Here is a 21,621-nt window from a genome sequence, read left to right on the forward strand (position 1 = left end):
GTGTGGATGCCGTCTCTTAGCTGTGATTACTAGGTAAAAACACATTCAGTTTGCAAATTAATTCACAAACTTAATTTGTCAAACTAGGTTTGCATAGAGTAATAAAGGTGTCTGTGCTACAATTCCAACAAGACAACATAGTCTGTGAGTGGAAAATGACACGGGAACGCAGACACGATAAGAAAGTGTGTGAATTGAGATAGTGTACCTACGTTGCTTTTTTGCCTTTTAACTTCCTATGTTTCACTGTGTTGTTTGATAATAGCTTAGAAAATGGGGGAGGGGGGAATATCGAAAATAAAAGTATCTCATTTGCTGCTGGAACAATCTGGATGTTTTGCCATTTTCTAATAGTACAACGTGTTTTCAAAAGTGATTTTCTTAAGAGGTAGACTTTCTCTAATTTGCTCTCAGAGCCCCACTCTCTGCCTTCTCCCCACCTTCCCCCTGCACCTGGCCTCCCTCCCTTACCTGCCCCCAGCTCCATCCATCACTGAGAAAGACACCCCCTCCCTCCCTCCCCTGACCCACACCCACCCTTTCTAACCTGGTACCCTCCCAAGTGAACAGTTACAGGTCTGAGAGGGGTGAGCCCTGGGGCCAAAGAATAAACATCATCAGACTCTTTCATTCTGGGATTCACTTCCCATGAAAGGCACTGAGGAAGCAGTTCCATCAACCTGGTGCTCAAGCAGGGTGGTGGGTGAGACTCTTGGAGGCTGTGTGCTGGGACAGTGATTCCACTTTCATTTGCCCGGTGCTGGTGGCAGCAGGATGGCATCTACAGGTCATGCAGGAGTAGGCCGGAGGAGCTGTCAGGGTCTGGCTTGAAGACTCGGACCAGGGGAGGGGCCCCCCAGCTGCTTCCTTGCCCCCTCTGCATATGGCAGTGAGAGTGTGCTGGGTCCCAAACAGAGGGGTGCCTGCCCTGGGATTTTATATATATAAAGCCTGCGCTTTATAGATTTATTTGTCCAAACGGAAAGTTCGGCTGAGGCATTCCTTTGAGTGAACCCAGGGAGGGGAAGGCCTGGTAGACATCTGGCCCAACAGTGCAGGGCTGTCCCATCCCTTCCGTTCCGTCATTTACAACTACCTCCCAATAGATGCTCCTGTGGGGCCATCCGATTGCCCAGACTCTCCAGAGGGGAAACCGAGGCCCAGATAGGGTGGGTTTTAGTCTTGCCCAAAGCCCGGAGTCAGCATGGCCTCCCAGAGAGGCCTGGGTGTTCTTCCCGCTGAGCCCCCGGCACATGAGCAACACCCACCAAGGTGTGGCTTTCCAGCTGGTTTTGTTCAGGAATCAGCCTAGTGTTTCCTCTCCCAGGCCAGTCAAGCCGGAGCCCAGCCTCACGTCTCCCTCACGCCCGCTCTGTGGTTTGGAAGTAAAACCCCCATAGATGCCGCAAAACTTGAGAGGGATGAGGTTGTGTTTGTATTGTTGCTTATATCCTGGCATATTTTCCCACTCAGCCTGGTCAGATTCTGAACAGCCAGGTGTTGGGAGATGCCCGGTGCTAACGATACAAAAGCCACAAAGGCCCTTAGTCTCACCTGAGCCTCAGACTGAGGTACGGGGACTGGACCCAGCTCTGCTCACGGTGACCTGTGCTCTCAGCTACTGCCTTCTGGGACAGTGCAGAGCCCGCGGGCACCTGGGCACACTCTGTCACCCTCCTGGGCTGCCTGGGGTGGCACCTGCCCACGGAATTACCACCCTAACAGCTGCAGTCCGGCACTTGTAACTGTGATTCACAGAAATAATAAGCCTAATACAGTTGACTTTATTCAATTAACAATGGTCCTGTTCTGTTTCTCCGAGCTCATAAAACACCCTGCAGGTTGGCAAAAACAGTCATAATATTGATCAGAAGTCAGGCGGGATATTTATTTTGTCTTTGCCCCATGAACATAAATCCTTGGCCATTGCCTCCTCTCTGTGGGGGGATTTACAGTGGCCAGTTTCTTAAAAGCTTTCGGTAATTAAGGAGTAAATAAATATCCATCAGACTTTGTTGGCCTTCCTCCGTCAGAGGCCTGTCCCCGAGGCCGGCCCCCTTAGCAACGCGGCCAGGGGAGAAGGCATGCGTGCCAGGGGCAGCCAACTGGGCCAGGTCTCCCCCTGCAGACAGGAAACCCCCTCTGTTTTCCTACCATATTGTTCCAGCCCCCTCTTCCATGCCTCCCCTCCCAGTTCCTGTTTTGCTGGAGGCAGAAAGACACTTTGCAAATTCCTTGCTGCTAGCTAGCCCTTTCTTCCCTCTTCCTCTCCTCTCGGTTACTGTGTCACTGTGTCACCGTCACCGGGTAAAACGGTGCAGGGCTCCTCCAGTGTCTTCTCCTTTCCCCTGAGGACAGCCTTCCACTGTGATACACTTTGCTACCATGTCCTTTAAAATCAGTGCTGAAAAATCTTCTCCCACCCAGTGAGGAGGGGAGAAAAAAGACGTTTTGTAAAGGAGCAGGGTGACAAGTGACGGGCGCACACACAAAACATTCTTGGCCTTTCAGCATTTAGGGGGAAGGCCTCTCATAAAAATGAACACATTAGACTTGACAAAGAGGTGTTTTCGGGAAAGGCTGCTGCTCAGTATTTTCTAGAAGCGTCCAGTGAAAACCTCACTTGTGGAGATTGGGGGGGAGGCTGAAGCCAAAGGCACCGCAAAATATCATCAGTCCTGCCTCAGCGATGGGCCCCCGTGAGGACAGGCAGGGCGTCTGGTCACCGCTCCAGTGTCTGTGTTTCTAATGACTCGTCTCCTAGAACACCACAGAGCAGTGTCGAAAGCCAATGAGAAGCTTTGTGGTTATTTGTTAAAAACGTTCTGTTCTGGGAGTCCAAGCCATTAACCTCGTTACCCCTTGGCAGCGTGCTGAGCCCTTCCTGCCAGACCCAAAATGCAGCTGATGGCAGTTGTGACAGTGTCCTCGCAGCTCCCAATGCATAAGCAACACAGAAAGGGCACTGAGTCAAGTCTAGGGATGAGGCCCAGGCCTAGATGTGGCTCCTCCTCAGCTCTTCATGTTTTCCGAAGGGTCTTTTGAGTAGGACACACCTCACCAGGAGTCGTCAGAACTAAACCAGGTAATTGTACAAAAGACCTGAGGACTGACACATCGCCAGTACTTAACCACGAGCTATGACGTTGGTGATGGTTTCCGAGTCTGTGTACCAGAGTCCAGCTATTTCCGTCATGACTCTTTACTTGTATATAAACACATGTCCATGGTTGATCACCAAAACCCATCGCTTGACTGATGCAGAATTGTAAAGGAAGATGGAGGAATGATGAGAAAGATAAAGTTTATCATAAAACAGCAGAAGTTTCTAAGGGCACTGCCCTGATAAATTCCCATCTGGAAAGGCATCCCGCTGCCACCTCTCCACTTACTGGGGTCAGAGGGGCCAGTTCTCATACTGAGGAGCTTGAAGTGCTGGGGACACCAACGCTTCCCACGTCACCCCTTCAGTTTCCTGCGGGCAGATAAACCCTCACAACTGGCTGCCTTTGTCACCATAGTCATCACCAGTGTTGTCATGTGACTTGTCTTGCCCTGACGGCTTTCTTGGCTTCCAGTGCCACCTCCCAGACCACCTCTTCTGGCACATCAGTGCCCCCCATATGTCCCCTAGAATCAAGCACCGAGTCGTCTGCCAGCACCAAGCACAGTGGCCCTTACGCTAGGACCGCACCCCATGACCAACACGGAACCCTGTGCAGCCCCCACGTGCAGACAAGCCCATCCCTAGGTCCTTGCCACAGAAATTGGGACAAAGCTCTACTTCCCCACAACCCTTACCTCACACTTTCTTCTGCAAAAGTCAGTGCTCATTTCCATCCCTGGCCCCACCCCCTCCTGGTCTTTCATGCTCTACCCTTGATCCTGTCATGTGCTGAGTTAGCTTCCTTGCTTTCTGCGTGCCACCTGGTTTATCTTAATAGTCCCTGAGGGTTGTTGGCACCTCCTGCCCCCCCACCCCTCGAGCCGAGTCGGTCCCCGGTCCCTGTGCAGGTTGATTTTCCCAATTCCCTCCTCTGGCGAGGAGAGCGGTGGCCCAGCCAAGCTCTGAGCCACAGCACATCCCCAGCCTGGAGCCTCCCTCTGGTCCCCAGTGGGTGTGTCTCCATCCACAGCCCTGTCCTTCCTGTGTGCTTCACAGCCCAGCCACCCCGTTTCACAAAAGGCGAAGCCAGGTCTATCAATTCTAGACTCCCCGCCCTTTCCCCTCTTCTGAAACTTGGAACAAAATCGACCCATCTCCTTTTCACCTGAGGCCTTTCCCTTTTGTCAGAGTTTCTCAAAATCTGGCCACACACATGCCTTTTGCCAAAAAACATGCAGTGTGCTCCAGGGTCCCTGGAAGAGCCCAGTGTTGTCAGAAATTGTCGGTGACATCAGCATCGTGACAGGAAGTGCTCCTGTGGCGTAGAGACCCCCTCGCCAGCTGGGCCACACTGTGTCTCCTGAGGCTGACAGTTGACTCCATTTGGCAGGCGCTAAAACCACAGGCTGCAGGTGGGACGTGTCCTAGGGACCGTCTTTGGGGGACACACAGAGCTTTGGCCATGTCAACAACCCTCAAGGCCAAGAGTGGCAAAGCCTGGTCTGTCAGGCTGCAGGACCGGAGTGCCAGTGGAGCCTGGCTGACCCCCAGAAGCCTCGGGGGACACACAGTTCCCGTGGCTTTGGCCTTACCTGCCGTCTGATCCGGGGTGGGGGCCGGAGGTGAGGGCCACCTACAGAAGGGGCTTCATTTTAGGCAGACAGAGAAGAAAATAGGTACTACTGTCTTTGACTGTATCTCTTACTTTTGGGGGATTGGGTCAGTGTCTTCTGATTAGTTGCCCGTTCTCTCATTTTCTCTCACTCCCGTTCGGCTGATTTATTTAAAGGTGTGTCAGCAAGGGGCTCAAATGAGGGGCCCAGCCTCCTCCTTTCTGCTGACGGCCGGCCGTGCCAATAATTCATTTTTTAGCTCATTAGCTAACAGAGGCTGTGAGCAGTGGCCCTCCAGGGGATTGCGATGAGGTGAGGTGATCTACTGCCGGCTACACTGCTCTTGAACTGGCCTTCCTTGGGGAAAATGAGAGCTCAGCCCACACCAGGTGGGACCCAGAAGTAAGACCAAGACCTCAGAGTAACGACGCGTCTTTGTGCTTTGGCGTGAGACTGTCTTAGGGCAGATGGTTTCAGACAAAATATTTGGGTTTCGGCAGAAACGGGGATCGTTGTCAGAGTGTGTGCCTTTCACGTGTTAACCGTTGGCTCAGAAACCAAATGAGAACGACAGAGAACTGGTGGGGCTTAAATAGCAGACACTTCCTTTCTCACAGTCCCGAAGGCCGGAAGTGTAAGGTCAAGGTGTCGGCACGCTTGGGTTCTGGTGAGGCCTCTTCTGGCTTGTGCATGGCGCCTACTCACTGTGCCCTCCATGGTCTTTCCTCTGTGTGGAGAGAGACAGACAGACAGACCGACCCACCTGGTGTCTCTTCCTCCTGTAAAACACCAGTCCCATTCGATTGGGTCCCACCCTGAAGACTTCATTCAGCCTTGATTACCTCCAACACATTCTGCCTCCAACTACAGGTTCCTTGGGACTTAGGGCGTCAACATACACGTTTGCGGGGGCACAACTCAGTCCAAACACCCAGGTAGACTTTAGACATCTCAAGGCTGTCGATGGGCTGGCCAGACGTGGGGTTACTTAAACCAACTGAGCCCCCCCCCGTCCCAGTGTCTCAGGCCCCCTGCACCCTGGGGGGTGAGGGGTGGCACACAAGACACTGAGGGCTTGTCAAGGCCCCTGGCCGAGCACACTGACCACAGACGGATTGAGGAGCCTGGAGCATCCAGCAGGTGTTTCCCCTCACCCCAGCCCCCAGGCCACCTCCTTGTCACACACACCACACCCATGTGCTTGACAGCAGTGTGAATCATTGCAGATGTCATGCTCTTCAGTCTAAAATACCAGCCGCTGCCGTCTGCCGTGACTGCTGTGGCCCGCACATCATCCAGACACGTGACCTTGCATCTCCACACCACCCTGCCTTCTGCAGACATCACTGTGCCCATTTTACAGGTGAGGAAAGGAGGTCCAAGGCATTACTGAAGGTGCGGAAATCTGCACTACTAAGAACAAAGCAGACACACAAACCCCAATCTCTCTGCTGCTGAAACTGCAGCCACTGCAGACAGCACGGGCTTCAGCTTTGTCCTAGACTGTCAGGAGGTGGGTGGGGGGCAGCAAGCACAGGAAGGGGTCCGAGTCATAGTAGTGGTCACGCATGGATAGGGGTTGCTGAATTAGTACCCACACACCCAAATGTTCATGTCTGGGTCCGCTGGCCCTACTGGCTAGATTGCAGCTGCTCCAAGAAGCCACCTGACACAGACACGGAGTTCGGTGGCCTGCTGCCGTTCGCTTTCTGGCCACCTCCTGATCTCTGAGAAAACACTGCAGTCATACAGGACCGAGAGTCGGGCACTGAAAGCTTGTTTCTAAATAGCACAAACAATGTTGGTGAAGAGCCGAGGTTCCGTCAAGTTATAGAAGCCACACATCTGGGGGGCGCCCTAGGGGGGACAAGGGGCCATGTGGACATAGGGCTGGGCGAGGAAGACCCCACCGAGAGGCCATCTGGAAGCCCTAGACCCGTATTGCTCAGACGGGCTTAGTATCAGATCTGTCTGCTGTACGTGAGTTGTTGGAGGTGCTGAAGCCCTTGTCAGTAACAGTCACCTTGCCCCCGAGTACTGCATGTCACAGGCGGAGCAGCCAGGAAGCTCATGGATGCTCTCCGAGACCCTGTCCCTGATTTCACACACGTGATACTAGTCTCTCTCCCAAAGAAGGTTCCCCAAAGAGCAGGCGTTTTCAGCCCCTCCAAACCTGGGCCCCCTGTAAACACTGATGTTTTAAAGCAAAGAATCGTTTGAACAGGGTCATCATCCAGACGCATGGTGAGGTCAGTGAATTCAGGAGAGCTTGTTTGTGGGGTGACCACATCCGACGGCACAGGTCACCCCACACGTCCCCGTGAGCACACACGACAACAAGACTGGATTCAGAAGCTGTGGGCTCATCCTCATTCTTCGGGGTACTCAAATATTAAAAAGAAAATTGAATCATTGCAGTTAGATCTCCAGTGCAGTCTGCTAGTTCATCCCTGGACCATTTGGCTGTGAGGATTAAAATCAACCAGAGCAGAATAAAACCGTTCTGATTTTAATGCCGACCAAAAAAATGAGAGTTAGCAAATCGGAACTTGAAACCCTGGACGTGTCCTTCACACTGTCCGTTTCCATTTAATTCACGTTTTGCTCTTTCTCTCTGGTGATTTATGAAACGCATCAACATGTGTTTAATACATTTTCAATAAGGTTTTTTAAAGAACAAGAAAACATGGTTTATTTGGGGGTTTTCTGTCTCTCATCCTACCCGGTATTTCTGAGACATTGCAGGCACCCTGCCACTTCTGTTGTGGCCCGAGTGGGGACAGTGTCTCTTGCCTCCTCCGGTGGCGTGGTGGTGCAGCCACGTCTGCAGGTGCTGGGTGGACCGGCCGCAGCCAAGTGTTTGGCCTGGAAATCTCCGCATAAAAAGGTCGGGGGTCACTCTGGGGTCACTCGCATGTACCAGGAAGTGAAGCAAAACTAATCCAGATTTACTCCTGGAAGAATCTGTTTGCCTAAGTATTTAAAAACAGATTAAGGCTCACCGGACACTAGATCACTAGGAGCTGTGTCAACACGGGTAAAAGGTGTAAACAAGGCCTTTTTTCTGTGCTTCGGAAGAAAAAATGTCCCAGGTAATGAGTTTTCTTTCTGGAGCATCAGGACAGCCCTAAGTGATTTCTCTGTGTCATTGGTAGCTATGGACCCTGATTATTCTCCTGGAGAAAAGGCTGGATTTTCGGAGAGGGCGCTTGTGAATCAGTGTGTTATTTAAGTCTCTGTGGGTAATTATAGTCACTCCTTATCTGTAGGGCTTTTCTTTCTTCCCTCATCACCCTCATCAAAAAGCATCTATCTGATGACACAGCCCCCTTCCCTCTGTGCTCCTGCCCCTCCCATTCCACCAGCTACTTGCTTCGGTCTCTTGCCTTTTCTTGCTCTTCTCTTTTTCCTAGCAGTGCTGCCAACTTCTGAGCATTGCTGAGTTATTTTCAATGTCTCTTACCCCCGTTTTTGAGAAACCAAAACGAAAATCCGCCATGAGTGGCCACGGAGTGTGGGAGTCGGTATAAACACACCTTGCTGTTGGTTTCTTCTTTCTCTTTCTTTAGCCCTGCTTTTCATCCTGCCGCCTCCTCCTTTTCCCAATCCTCCTTCCAGATGTCAGAGGTAGTGTCCTCTCCCCTTTGGAGCCTGGGGGGCTGTGAGGGTCGTCTGTCATCACACCCACCCAGCTCCTCATACTCACTCTCAGCAGGCTGTGCCGTCGGGGGAGGGGCGCCAGCTGCCATCTTTGCTCTCTGCACCCCCAGCTCAGCTCTGGTCTTGGGGCCACATGCCTTGTCTCCTAAGCTGGGCCCTACACACTTTCCCTCAGAAAACCCAGCTGCTCTTTGTCGTTTAAGGAATTCGTAGCATTCCACGTAAGCCTTCCCCAAGTATCCGGAGAGATTACACAGTTGCACAGGGTGACTGAGTATATAGCTTGTGTCTCTTTTCTAAACCTCCCCGTCAGAGTCTCTGCCCTTTCATATGTGGGTCTATAGCAATATTTTCTTCAGCCGTAAGTGTTTAGAGACCCAAAGAGTTCACACACCCCGTCCTGGGTAGATGGGTCCTGAGCTAAGAGCAAGCTACACCCAGGTGGGATGGCCCACCGGTGTCCTGCCCTGACTCCAACCGAGTGGCTTCAGTCTCTACTGACAATGGTAGAATGGACCTCAGGGCCCATGGCGTGCATCCTGCATTGTGCCATATGGATGCCGGCAGGCGTGGGTTCTCCCTGGACCCAGCTCTGCACTGAAAACGAAAGACATCACGTGACAGGTCAAGCCATAGGCCTGGGAAGTGGTTCTCACACGTCAGGCCCAGGCCGTCAGAATCTCCTGCAGGATTCCTGAAAGCTCCCTGGTGGTTCTGATTCAGGGGCCTGAGAGCCTGCATTTCTAACAGGTTGCCAGGTGGTGGCGATGCTGCTGCCAGGGGCCCACTTTGTGACGCACAGGGGAGCCTTTCCCCAGAGGCTTCCCCGCCCTGTGAGGACACTTGTCTCCCGCTGTTCCGCTTCCTCCCTGATGCCTCCCGGCCACACGGCGTGGAACACAGGGGTTGCAGCCTCAGTTGTCCCGCCTGATTGTGACCGTGCCTGTCTGATGGCTCTTGCAGGGACGAGAAGGAGCGCTGGATCCGGGCCAAATACGAGCAGAAGCTGTTCCTGGCCCCGCTGCCGTGCACCGAGCTGTCCCTGGGCCAGCACCTGCTGCGGGCCACCGCCGACGAGGACCTGCGGGCCGTCATCCTGCTGCTGGCACACGGCTCCCGGGACGAGGTGAACGAGACGTGCGGGGAAGTGGACGGCCGCACGGCGCTGCATCTGGCCTGCCGGAAGGGGAACGTGGTCCTGGCACAGCTCCTCATCTGGGTAGGTTGCCTGTGTGCCCAGCGGGGAGCCGGGTCACTGAGGGCGCTGTGGGGACCGGCCTGAACAAGGGAAGCACCAGGAACGCGGACTTGAGGGTTCGTGTGGAGCTGTCTTCCCGGCTCACCTGGCAGTGGGACGTGCTCCTCATATGGGGACAGCGTCCTCTGCACAGCATTTGCCAGAGTTTCTGCAAAGGTCACCTTTCTGATTACCCTTCTGGGTCAAACAGCGTCGGTGGTGTTTCTCTTGTTTATCCTAGAAAATAACCTCCCATCATCTGTTTTCGTGGGATGGGGTGATAAGGGAGGATAAAAACTGAATGGTTTATACGGTTTTCCAAACCTTGGGGTGTTTCATTCGCATGACATAAGAATACTAGATCCTAAACTTTGAGATTTGCTGTGCCAGGAGTTTGTCAGGCTTCGTCTGGGCTATTCTGATGAATTTCTACTGGGGAAAGTTATTTTTTTTAATTCCTATGCATGTGTGATGAAGCTTGAATGGGGAAAAAAGGGGGAGAACCATGGCTGTGAAAAGACACGCTGCCCAAGCTGGCCAGGAGCTGCTTTTGAGAAGCTCCGTCCCCACATGGTCGCTTCAGGCACACCTTTGGGGTCTTCAGCCCTTTGGTAGGGGGGCAGAAAACTGCCTGCCAAGAGGGTACCTGAATGAGAGGGGGGTTCCCCAATACTGGGACACTGCCCAGAGGTGGGTCCCCCTGCTGGGGCTGTGCTGTCCCCACGCCCGGGCAGGAGATGGGTCTGTCAAACACAGCTGAGCTTCACGCCACTTTTCTCCATGTTTGCATCTGACTTTTGTGATGGTGCAACAGGAGAAGGACATGCCCAGGTAGCAAACACACTCAAATGTTCAGCTGCACTTTAAAAACTGTTCAAGTGTTGTCAGCTCAGGCCGCCCTAATAGAGCGCCACAGACTGGGGGACTTAAACAACCAACATTTATTTTCTCACAGTTTTGGAAGCCCGAAGTCCCGGATCAAGGTGAGGGCGAGGTCTCTGCCTCCGGAGGGCTCTCTGCTTAGGTTGCAGACGGCTGTCTTCTCCATGTCCTTTCTTCTGTGCGACTCCCTGGTGTCCCTTCCTCTTAAAAGGACACCAGTCCCGTTGGATTAGGGTCCCACACATATGACCTCATTAAACCTTAATTGCCTCTCTGAAGGTCCCACCTCCAAATACAGTCACATTCTAAAGTCCTGGGGCTTAGGACTCCAGCATATAGATTTGGGGGGGACACAGTTAGCTCCATAGCAAACTGAATGCCATCTTTCCCTCCCACATTGGCCAAAAATGCCTTTGATTGCCATGCCCCATGCTGACGAGATTCCCAAATACTGTGGTGCAAGTGGAAGCCAGTCCACCCTTTTTGAAGAGCAAGAAACTTAAAAGTGTGCAATTTAACCTACTATTTCCCCTTCTCCTCACTCTAATAATCAGAGATCCTGAGAAAGATTCGATGGGAGGGTGCATGGCACAGCACTGTTTATACCAGTGACAATTTTAAACAATGTGTAGCAGCAACCAAGGACAGACAGAGTCCCCGGATTATGTCCACTTGGAGAAATCCTGGATGGCTATCGAGTGGCATGCTTTTGAATAATTTTTAATGATGCGAGAAAGTGATCATAGTACAGTGCTCAGTGAAAAAAAGAATGAAAGAAACAAATTGTGTAAGTTTCTCAATTATGCATATCTGCATTTAGACTCAGAGGCAATACACTGAGCTTTAACCAAGATTATCTGTGAATAGCAAGATTATTGAATTTTTCTTGTGCTCCGATGTATGAGCTATGTACTTCCTACAATGACAATGAATTGCCTCGGAGATCCAAAAAAGTGATCATTTTTTGTATTTACAATTATTGGAAGGTCAAAATTGAAATAGCGGAACCAGAGTTATCCGTGCTCCGTTTCTGTCGCACAAAGGAGGGCCTTTCAGGTGCAGAAAGCACATTCTTTCCTGAAAAGAATGCAACGCAGGGCCAGGTTGTAGCACGGATTCTGGACAGTTAGTCCCTCCCCGCAGGCCAGCTGCAGCCGGTCCCCAGGCCGCCCATGTCCGCGGTGCCCCTCCCCCGCCCCCACCCCGCCGCGGTGCCCCTCCCCCGTCACGGTGCCGCTAACGTGGCTGTGTTGCCTCTGCAGTACGGCGTGGACGTCATGGCCCGCGATGCCCACGGGAACACGGCGCTGGCCTACGCCCGGCAGGCCGCCAGCCAGGAGTGCATCGACGTGCTGCTCCAGTACGGCTGCCCGGACGAGCGCTTCGTGCTCATGGCCACCCCCAACCTGTCGCGGAAGAACAATAACCGGAACAACAGCAGTGGGAGAGTGCCCACCATCATCTGAGGGTTGGCGCACCCACCTGCCCAGTGCCCCGGGCGGCCGCAGCCGCCAGCATCCTCTCTCGGAGGTGACAACACGTGAGTCCCGCCGCGTCCCCTCACTCTCCCTGGTGGTCACCTCCACTGCACCTGCCACCCACCTACCTTCCCTCACCCCAGCGAAATCACAAAACCTGGACAGCCCTCAAGGGCCGAAGAGGAGGCCAGCAGGCAGCAGGAACGATTTTTTGTTGTTGTTTTTTTTTCCATAAACTCCCCTAATCGACAAGTAGGAGCAACCGACGGGCCTTGGTTGGTTGACGATAGCACACGGCAGCACGGGACCCTCGTCCCGGTGGCCTGTAGACAGAGCACGGCACAAGGGACAGGGGACAGGGGACGGGGGACGGGGACGAGAGGGGGAGGGGAGGCAGGCGCGAGGAGAGGGGTAACTCTCCTTAACTGGCACTTAAGCACATCAGTACATTTCACCTCTACCAAACGGAACACTCGGATTTCATCTCTTCTCCGAGGAGCTTGACGGCATAAATCAGAAGCAAGCAGAGTTTGTCAGGTTTGAAGCCCCTATGATGGTATGTGTCAAATCAGTTGTAGCTAATCTGTCCAGGGGGAATACTGGCTTCATTACACTTGTATAGTTGAGTTCTTCCAGCATTACCGCTGTTTAATAGAACGTGATTAGTCATCACCGGGAAGAAAGCATATTAGCTGAGGAGGTAGTCAGGCAGCTCGCTCTGGTGATTGCCACCGTGTGATTGCAATACTCGGAGAAGCATTGTATTATCCCAGGCCCTCGGAGCCCTCCTTTCTAAATTCACTGTCATAATTTAGTATCTGTTTAATTTTTCAGTCCAAAGAGAGGAAATCAGTTGCTGAGTCTTATTTGACTGCAGTCTCCTTGGTGCAAAAACAAAATGGAAAAAAATAAATAAGAATAACCCGGAAATTCACAAGGCAATCACGAATTCCGCTAATAATAACACTTTGTGTGCATTTAGTGACCTAAGTAAATGCATAAAAGGCTGTGTTGCCCCCCCAAACGTGAGAGATGTTTTATGTCCTTTTGCCAAGGGGGACGTGTTGGGTCTCAGTCATTCCTGGGCCGCGTTGCCCAAGTCACACACACAGGCTTCTGTATCATGTGTTTAGATGTGTGGAAATCTATTTGAATAAAAGAAGCATAAATATGCATTGATTTTTGTACAGACAAATGGCACCTCTGTTAATTTATAAATTGAACTGGATGTGAACTAATAACGTACAACTAGTTGAGATAAGAGGGTTACAGATCACTGTACATGGAAAATATTCACAGCGGTAAACACTCCCATTAATGTGATATACAGCTTTTAAAAAGGAGCACATCAGAATACAATGGTGGTACAATTTGCTTATTAAAATCAAGACAGGAAAAAAAAAAGACACTGCAGCATGTTAGCGGGGGAAAGAGGCATGCGGTTCCTTGTCACTGAAAATATGGCTTAGATCTGACACCGTTTCTGGCAAGCGAGGCAAGGGGTGATTTCCCAAATATCAGACCCCGCTGCTGGGCCATGGCAGATCATGACTGCTGCCGGCAGTTCTGTGGCTCAGACTGTCCCAGGAGAACCCCTAAGACTGACGTGGCAGCCAGGCTCTCCATTTTAGTATGTCACCTGATTTGCCATCGTCATGGTATTGGCCTGCTGTATTCAGCCACCTCCAGCATGGTGGCTAAACATAGTCAACCAAATCAAGAAACCATAGGCTCAAAAGGAAAGGGGGTGACTATGCCTGGAGCCCTTTGGCAGCGTGGTGGGGACAGTGGCTGTCACATGGTAGCACAGGAACACAGGGCCACATTCTCCCAGCAGCCTCGGGAAGTTCCTGGCTCTCATATATTAAACCTTCTGTTTTGTAAGAATGTGTCCTCTTCTTTCCCTTTCACTGAAAAAAAAAAAAAAAAAAGTAGACGGGGAAAAAATAAAGCTTTACACAGAATTTAGATGTAGGTCAGTGTTTCATGGACGCTTCTAACCTTCATTCAGCTGAGTGGCACTTGGCGGTTCCCAGGAGTCACAGGGACAGAAGCCACGAGTCGGAGAATCTTGACAACAGGTCCATCACCCTCCACCCGGTTTTTTATTCTGTGTGTCATCACTGTAGTTATTTTAAATGTGAATGGGGGGAGAAAAGTCAGTGCCTATTTTTAAAGAAGCGTTACTGTTCTAACCCAGCTAGACACATCGCCCCACACAGACTTTATGTGGTGAACACAGATACGGTATAAATGAAGTTCTTAAATTCTTTCATTGTAGTGAATTCCCACTCTAGGAATGCTCTATCATAGCAGAGCCTTCTCAGGAAGAGGAGCTGCACTGTTAGTGAGGCCTCGTTGGGATGTAGATGAGTGTGTAGCTATGACTGTATGTGTTCATGAGTAGTATTTTCCCAAATGATGTTTTATTCACTTAGCCTTTCACGGCCTGGATGCTAGATTGTTTTGTTCCCCCTCCCTCCAGCAGCGGGACTTCACTGACTCCTCCTTAGAAAACTCGACCTCTCTTCTCTTTTTAGCGCTGATCAGCTCCCGGGGACAGCCTGCTTTCTGGAGTTCGAGCACCAGAGGAAAGGCGGTGGTGGGTTTCAAGTAAAGGTGACTGGTGGCTAATCTGTGTGTATTTCAGTGTCAGACAAGAAGTCCTCTTTTGCTGACAGGGCTCTCATTCCCGTCTTAAAGCCTTACTCACACCAAGGCTGGAGAAGCGAGGACCCAGGGTCAGGGTTAGAAATCACCCGTTTTTGTGAAAGGGATTGAGTTTTCATTGTTTCTTCCCATGTACGTTCCATGAAGTGACAGTGACACAAGAAGCCACCACTGCAGAAACCACATAACCTTTCTATTCAGATTTTTCCCTCTGAGGAGAAACTACCCACTGGGGAAGGCACGTGATGAACAGGCAGTCGGTCACACGAGAGGGTGGAGGGTGTCCCCTCAGGTGATCTGAACATATTGTGACCACACTGGGTTCCTTCTGTGGCCAAGAAAACCCTGTGGACAAAGGAGCCTTGGTTCCGAGCCTGCATGCGCGTACCTTGAGCATGGGGTTAGACAGATGGTTTGCCAAGCCCGTGGCCCGGGGTGGTCCCTGGTCCCTTCCATCTCCTGTCATCCCAGGAGATGAGCCGCTCAAGTGTGAGCAAGTGACCCAGCCATGAGCCTTGCGTCCCACAAGCCGGTGCAGTTTCCTACCTCCTGGCAAGCACACCCCAGGCGTAGTTACCCCAGAGAGCAGGTGCAGGCAGTGGGGTGCTTGCTGATCACAGGGCTGCCAGGTGCCAAGAGTGCACCTCGTACTACATGAGTCGGGGCGGAAACCCTTGGAGCAGCACCTTCTGTGCAGGGCCGTGAGCCCGGGCCATCCCCGTCCAGCACCAGTGCAGGGCCTCGGGCTTCCCTCCGCCCCCGCTTCTGAGGTGTTGTCCAGTCTGATGAGGTCCGCTCAGACCCAGCCTCTGCCACCCAGCAGGCCCCCATCCTTCCCAGTTTGGAGAGAATCTGCACATCCCCCACATTTGCGAAGGAGCTGTCACTGACTCATTAGGGAAAAACACGTCTGACAAGAAAGCCAGCCCAGGGACCACACAGACCTGGGTCACAGGCCTTGCTGTCCCACTGTGCAGCCGTGGGCAAGTTTCCAGCTTCTCAGATGCTTTTTCCTCATCTGTGACCCTGGGGCGGCATTTCAGAGCAGTGTGAGCAGTGCCAGCCTGATGGCCCAGCCTGATGGCCGCCAGGAGCTAGCTGCTCAGGAGAGGGGCGTGATTATTCAGAACAGGAGCTTGGAGAGGGCCAGAGCCGGAGCCCTCGGAAAGCTGCCTCTGAGCTGGCAGCGCGTCCTCAAGCCTGTGTCCTGGGCATTCACGATGGCTCCTCCTCTCTGCTGAGCCTGGTGGTGCTCTGAGGGCCCCTGCCCCCGAGAGCCACCTTCCCCAGAGGGACGAGCCCAAACCGCCCAAGTACCATCTCGTCAGCCCCACTTACCCTCCATCATTTTAGTCTGAGATGGATTTTCCAGAGGCAAAGAAAGGGTTGGGTCTCGCCTCATGCCATTCACCAATGTTGTCTTAGGCCCAAAACGACCACTTCTCTCTCCTACACCGTGTTGTGTTGGCTCTGACGGGCCTGCCCCCGTTCAGACACCACCTCCAGGCACCGAGAAGCTGCAGTGACGTGACTGTTGGTCCTCGTTTCCATGTTTTTTGCCTGCTTCATGTCAGAGTTGGAGCTTGTGGGAAGGCCCCTGGTAGAAAGTGGTTTTAGGCTCTACTGCGCCTCTCTCTGTCCTCCGCTTTCTCTCCCTCACTAAGCTACACGATTAGACGGTGAGTGTCCACTTCGCTGGAGCTGCCTTCCCTTTCAAGGTGACCTTGATCTTGTACCTGTACGTGGTGGTCACATCTTCCCCCTTAAGACTGTCGTCAGGTCTGCCCAACCCCCCACCTGAGCAGCGCTCGCGAGTGACCTGGGTGCCCATGGCTCCAACTCTGCCAACCCTTCCTCCTTGCATTTAGAATGTTCTGGAAATGAGGGAGAAATCCATATTTCCGCCTAGGGAGGTTCAGAAGCCTTGCAACAATATAGATCCTCTAAGAGTAAGTAAGATGAGGTCTCAAAAACTTCTGAAAGGGCAAGGATAATTGGAAAGCAGATCTGTCACCCCGGTGGGCTGCTTCCCTCCCCCACCTCTGGTCTGTTTCTTCCCCCACAAACCCACAAGGTCAGCACAACTGTTCTAGAACTCCCCTGGATGGTATTTATGTCCTTCAAGCAAACAAATTGAAAAGCAGTCAGGAAGGAATTCAAATAGAAATATGCTGAAGATACACATCTTTCTTTCCCAGGAAATAGAATTCATTTCTAACCGCCTCCTCACACGTGGATTTCACATGCTGTAAAGTCACATCTCCGAGTGATTTTTACCCTCATGCTTCATCCAAAAGCAAATAAGGGCCTTTGTACCCCTTAGCCATTATTGACATTTTTTGGGGTGTTTTTTTTTTGTGTTTTTTTTTTTTTGCAGTCCCAGGTGGCTTTCTTCATGAAGCCCTGTGGTCAGTGAGCCTGGTGTGCGCCCCACCCCTGTGCGGCCAGCCCAGGGCCCCCAAGTATGCGACTCCCGTGGGCAGGGGCCCAGCCACCCACCAGGCCTGCCGAAGGGTGGGGTCTGCCCTGCTCGGGCCCTACCCCCCCGGTGGGGCCTTTGTCACTGAGGCACCTAAGTCGGGCTGCCTTTCAGTCAGATGCCTTCCAGTTACGCAGGAGAGAGAAGGGGCCGGGTTAGCCACTTGGGGTGAATGCACACAGCCCTCAGACTTTTCCTTCCATCACTGCCTAGAAGCCAAGATGCCGTGACTTCCGTGCTTAGAAAGAAGTGGTGCCACTCTGAGTCAGCACACCCCTGGGGGACCCCTTACCTCTCACCTCATGAGGAAAAACTAATGTGGAACAGCTTAGACATTAGTACTTCAAAAACGCAAGCATCCTTCCTCTTAGAGAGGAAATGCTGTTCTTAAATAGATTTTCCAAACAATATCCATAGATTCCTTGTTTAATTTTAGATGTCTGCTGCTTTTTAAACATAGATTGATACTTTTTTTCCAGTTTGTTTTTTTCAGTTTGGGTCCAAGTTGAAATTAGAGAGTATCTCATCAGTAGCGGATTCTGTGAAACCAAAAAGTCTCTTTTTAATCTGTGACTTTCAAAACTCCCAGGTTCTAGCAGTCCTTCAGTTTCACTGGTGTGGCCAACACCCGCCCCCAAGCGAGCATTCAACGACCACACGTTTGAAAATGTCTCCTTACCACGTTTCAGTTGTGAGGGGCTGGTTTTGCTGTCTGGTGGCAGCATTTGGCTCTGGGTCTCCACCTGGGGCTAGAATGCCCTTGTCTGAGGCCCTCAGCCCATCTTTAGGGTTGCGGGCGGTGCCCGGAGGTGGGCAGGGTCAGGCAGTGTTCCCCACAGAGCCCACCATGGGTCTGAAAGCAGCAGGTGTTCAGGTGTGAGCAGCACTGGTTACATGGACAGACAGGCTCCGGCTTCTGGCCAGGTGACGCTGCGCTGGCAGCCACTTGATGTGCGTGAGGCAAGGTGCTTTCGTGCATGTGCAAGACACCAGCTCAGGGCTGATGTTTTATGTTGGCCAGGCCTGTGGCGTCTGTCGAGAAGGATCCCCTGAGGGTGGCGATCAAGCCATGTGATGGCGACACGCCCTTTAGGACTGAGGAGACTTTAGTGTCAGTGGGAAGGGACTGCATGACCTTTGTCCCAAGAGGCAGGTGAGAGAAAGGAACCAAACAAGGTGCGACAGTGTTGGCAAATCATCCGATGGAACAGGCCCCTTCACACCCCAGCTGTCGGGGACAGTGGCCCCCGAATCAGATTATGCCTTCATTGTCCCAGTGCCAGGCGGTGTCCACACCAGCCTGGGAAGCGAAGGACTGAGTTGGTTGGAAACCTCTTGGGAGAGAAGACCTCACCCCAAGTCCTGGAAGCTCCCTGGGTGAGGGGTTGCTCGCGTAAAATTAAAGGAGCGTTGGGCTGAATGAGGACGCCTGCGTCTTTGCACTCCTGATGTGACACCTGGGGGCAGACATCCTGAGTGCTAGGCCTCGTGCAAAGACATCGCCCTGCACCTGACTTTCCAGAGTCGTCGGGGAAACTGTCTGTCCTGCCTGGGTTCTGCGGGGGTGGGAGGTCAGAGGATAGACCAGGAGTGCGTGAGCCGGTGCCAGGCTGGGGAGTTAGCGCTCACTGCTCACGTGAGCGCGTCACGCACCTCCCAGCCCCACCCACAGGGGTCCCCGTAGCTCTCCCCAGGACAGAGACGGGGTGCAAATGCGGTCTTGACTGAGGGTTGGGGCTGTTCCTTAGCGGCCAGGCGACGGGTACGTTTAGAAACTGCTCTGCGACCGCTCACACATCTTGATATTAAAAATGATGCCTTCTGCGAACCTTGAAAAGCATCAGGGTTTCCCTCCTCCCCCACCTGGGTTTTTGTGTCTGAAATGTATCAGATTCTGGAGGTTGCTGCGCCTGCTGGGGCCTGAGCACCTGATTCCGGGAAGGGGGTGGTGTGGGGGAGGGGTCCTGCACACGACCAAGGGCTCACTACTGAGCCTGGAGGGATGCCCCCCCCCCCCCAGCCGGCTGTGCCACTCTGACCACAAGAACGTTCCGGGAATGGCTCCTGCCCCACACGGCCCCCTATCCTGCCTGTGACTCTGAATTGGGCTCCCATTCAGCCGCAGGGTATGTTTCTGAAAGGGGCCCCGGAGCTAGTCAAAGGTGACCACCAAGAGGCATTTATTTGTAGGAGGGAGCATTATTTCTAGGAGGGAGCCAGGAAGGCGGAGCCTCCGCCCCTCATAGCACAGTTTTCTCTTTCTGTAAATAGAGATGTATAGAAGATGGAAGCACAGCCTGGGTTTATCAGAGATGGGTTGGTGTTTTTTTTTGGTTTGGTTTTTTGGTTGTTTTTATATTACCTCATTCAGCAAGTTTATGTTTCACAATGACTCAATGATGCTTTATTTATATTGTTTGTACTGTAATTAAAACCATTGACAGACATTTCACTTGTTATTTCATATGATCTTGTTTTGATTCACTATGCCAGTTTGTATTTCCCTGCCCTGGGATTTTTTGTGTCAGCTGTACAGTATTCTAAGGGGGAAAATGAAGAAAAAGAAAAATGTGTAAAGTAACGGAGAGAGGTGGCTATAGTGTAGAGGCCTCTTTCTAATAAAGAACTGAAAATATGTCTATACCACTTCCCTGGAGGTTTTTGTTAGGGTTTGGGGGGGTTCACTTGTCGTGAGAATTGGGTTTGTTCCAGGCAAACTAAGTCGGAGAGAAGAGGGGCTTCGACTGCTTATGGAAGGGGGTGTGTGAGGCCCAGCAGCCCGGCTCTCAGGGCACGAGGGCAAAGATCAGCAGCATCTTGTCCGACTTCTTCATTTATAAGAAACTCTGAGGCCGTGGTTTCCCCAGCCTGCGGGTTGGATGGGCCCTGGAGTTCCAGATGCTTCTGCTGTATCTTTGCCATAAGCTGCACTGCCCCAGACATGTGATGACAATTCAGCAGGGTGGCTAGGAAATAAATCCTGGAAGGATGCGATTACAAATACTGCTTCTGTTAATATTATTTACATTTCCTCACGCAAAATGCATCATATGTTTACCACCAACCGCCCCCCCAAATGAGAGAAGAATAAAGAGGGTAAAACTCCACCAAAGTGCCCAGCAGACATCCCTGTGATCAGCGATTTGAACGTCTTCCGGATGCTTCTCCCGGCAGGTCAGCAGATGCCCTGTTACCCCAACTCTCCCACGTCAGTAGATACAGAGCCATTTGATTTCATGACATGTTACTATTTACATCTTCTGTTGACATTGTCCCATTGCCTGCGGACCCTACACACCACGGGCTGAATGTGGTGCCACACAGGTGGGTGGCAGCATCCCACCCAGCCACGTGGTCACAGAAGCCACGCGGCATGGTTACGCCACAGCCAGCAAGCCAAACGCAGAATGTTACAAGGGTAACTTGTCCTCCAGAACATAAGTGAAGAAGGACAAAGAAAGCGGTTTAGGAAAAACCGGTTCCATTTGAATACATATACATATTGGCCGTCTATTGTATTTGGTAACATTTACAAAACCGTGGCTGAAATAAGTGAAGGGATTGTTTTTCCTCACAAGAGAAGACACTTGGAGGTCGGCAGGCCAGGGCTGGCATGGAGAGTTCCAGAAGACTCCAGGCCCAACCTCCTGCGGACCATCTGGTCAACCATTGTTCACGGGTGCTTGTTTCCTCCTGGCACCCACAGAGGGCTGTTCCACCTCCAGCATCCGCTTAGACGAGAAGAGGCAGCTGAGTGGGTCACTCGGGCTGCAAGGGAGGCTGGGAAACGTAGCTGTGGGAGGCGAGGGGTTTGGAGTCTGGACGTAAGGAAGAGTAAGTATTAAATAGGCAACACACCGTCTCTGCCTGCCCCCCTTTGGTTCCCCAACATTCAAACACACCCTCTGTCAGCAAACAACGACCCTTGCTCCCCCAGTGAGATGCCCAGTGGGCAGGCTGCCCCAGTCTCACCGCTGTCCCGTCCGAGAAGATCATAGCTTCTCTAACCCCCAGAGCGTAGAACTGACTCACTGAGGTGAAGTCCGTAAGCCCAGCGCCCTGGGAAACTGTCAGATCGTAGGGTAAGAAAAGCAAGACTGAAAGTTTAGCTTGTATAAGCCAGGATTTTTAAAGTGAACAGACACAGTGCTGGCCTGGCCACCAGGGGACTGTCACTGACATGCCAATGCCCGAAACGAAAAGCATTTCTGCAAAGCAATACAGAATCATATCCAAAGCCGTGTGAATCCTCCGGCCCAGGAATCCAGGGTCCAGACACTGCAGTACGAGCTCCATAAGCATGTTGATTTCATGGATGAATTCAATGCCTGGGAAACGGACCAAGGAGGGATGTGAAACACGCATTTGCCTAAAAGATGTTCAGTTCGTGCTATGGTATTTATAATAACAAACTACGGAGAACAAGCTCAAAGTCCAACAGTAGGGAGATGGTTAGGTAAATTACAGGGGAGAGGGAAGACGAGACATTTCAGATC

The 21,621-nt window shown here is 52.1% G+C and overlaps 1 protein-coding gene across 12 annotated transcripts in view; it reads left to right on the forward strand.

Moving 5' to 3' along the window:
- AGAP1 (ArfGAP with GTPase domain, ankyrin repeat and PH domain 1) overlaps positions 1–19,766 on the forward strand; it is a 511,591-nt gene extending 491,825 nt beyond the window's left edge. For all 12 annotated transcript variants that reach the window (XM_074315523.2, XM_074315538.2, XM_074315532.2 and 9 more), the window contains 2 exons: positions 9,343–9,598; positions 11,761–19,766. In XM_074315523.2, coding sequence (XP_074171624.1) covers positions 9,343–9,598; positions 11,761–11,964 — 460 coding nt within the window. In that variant the 3' untranslated portion in view covers positions 11,965–19,766. The remainder of the gene's footprint in view (positions 1–9,342; positions 9,599–11,760) is intronic.
- Positions 19,767–21,621: the final 1,855 nt, after the last annotated feature.

Source organism: Rhinolophus sinicus, chromosome 17, assembly GCF_057876585.1.
Source record: "Rhinolophus sinicus isolate RSI-liver-muscle chromosome 17, RSI-T2T, whole genome shotgun sequence".
In the NCBI taxonomy this organism is placed as follows: Eukaryota; Metazoa; Chordata; class Mammalia; order Chiroptera; family Rhinolophidae; genus Rhinolophus; species Rhinolophus sinicus.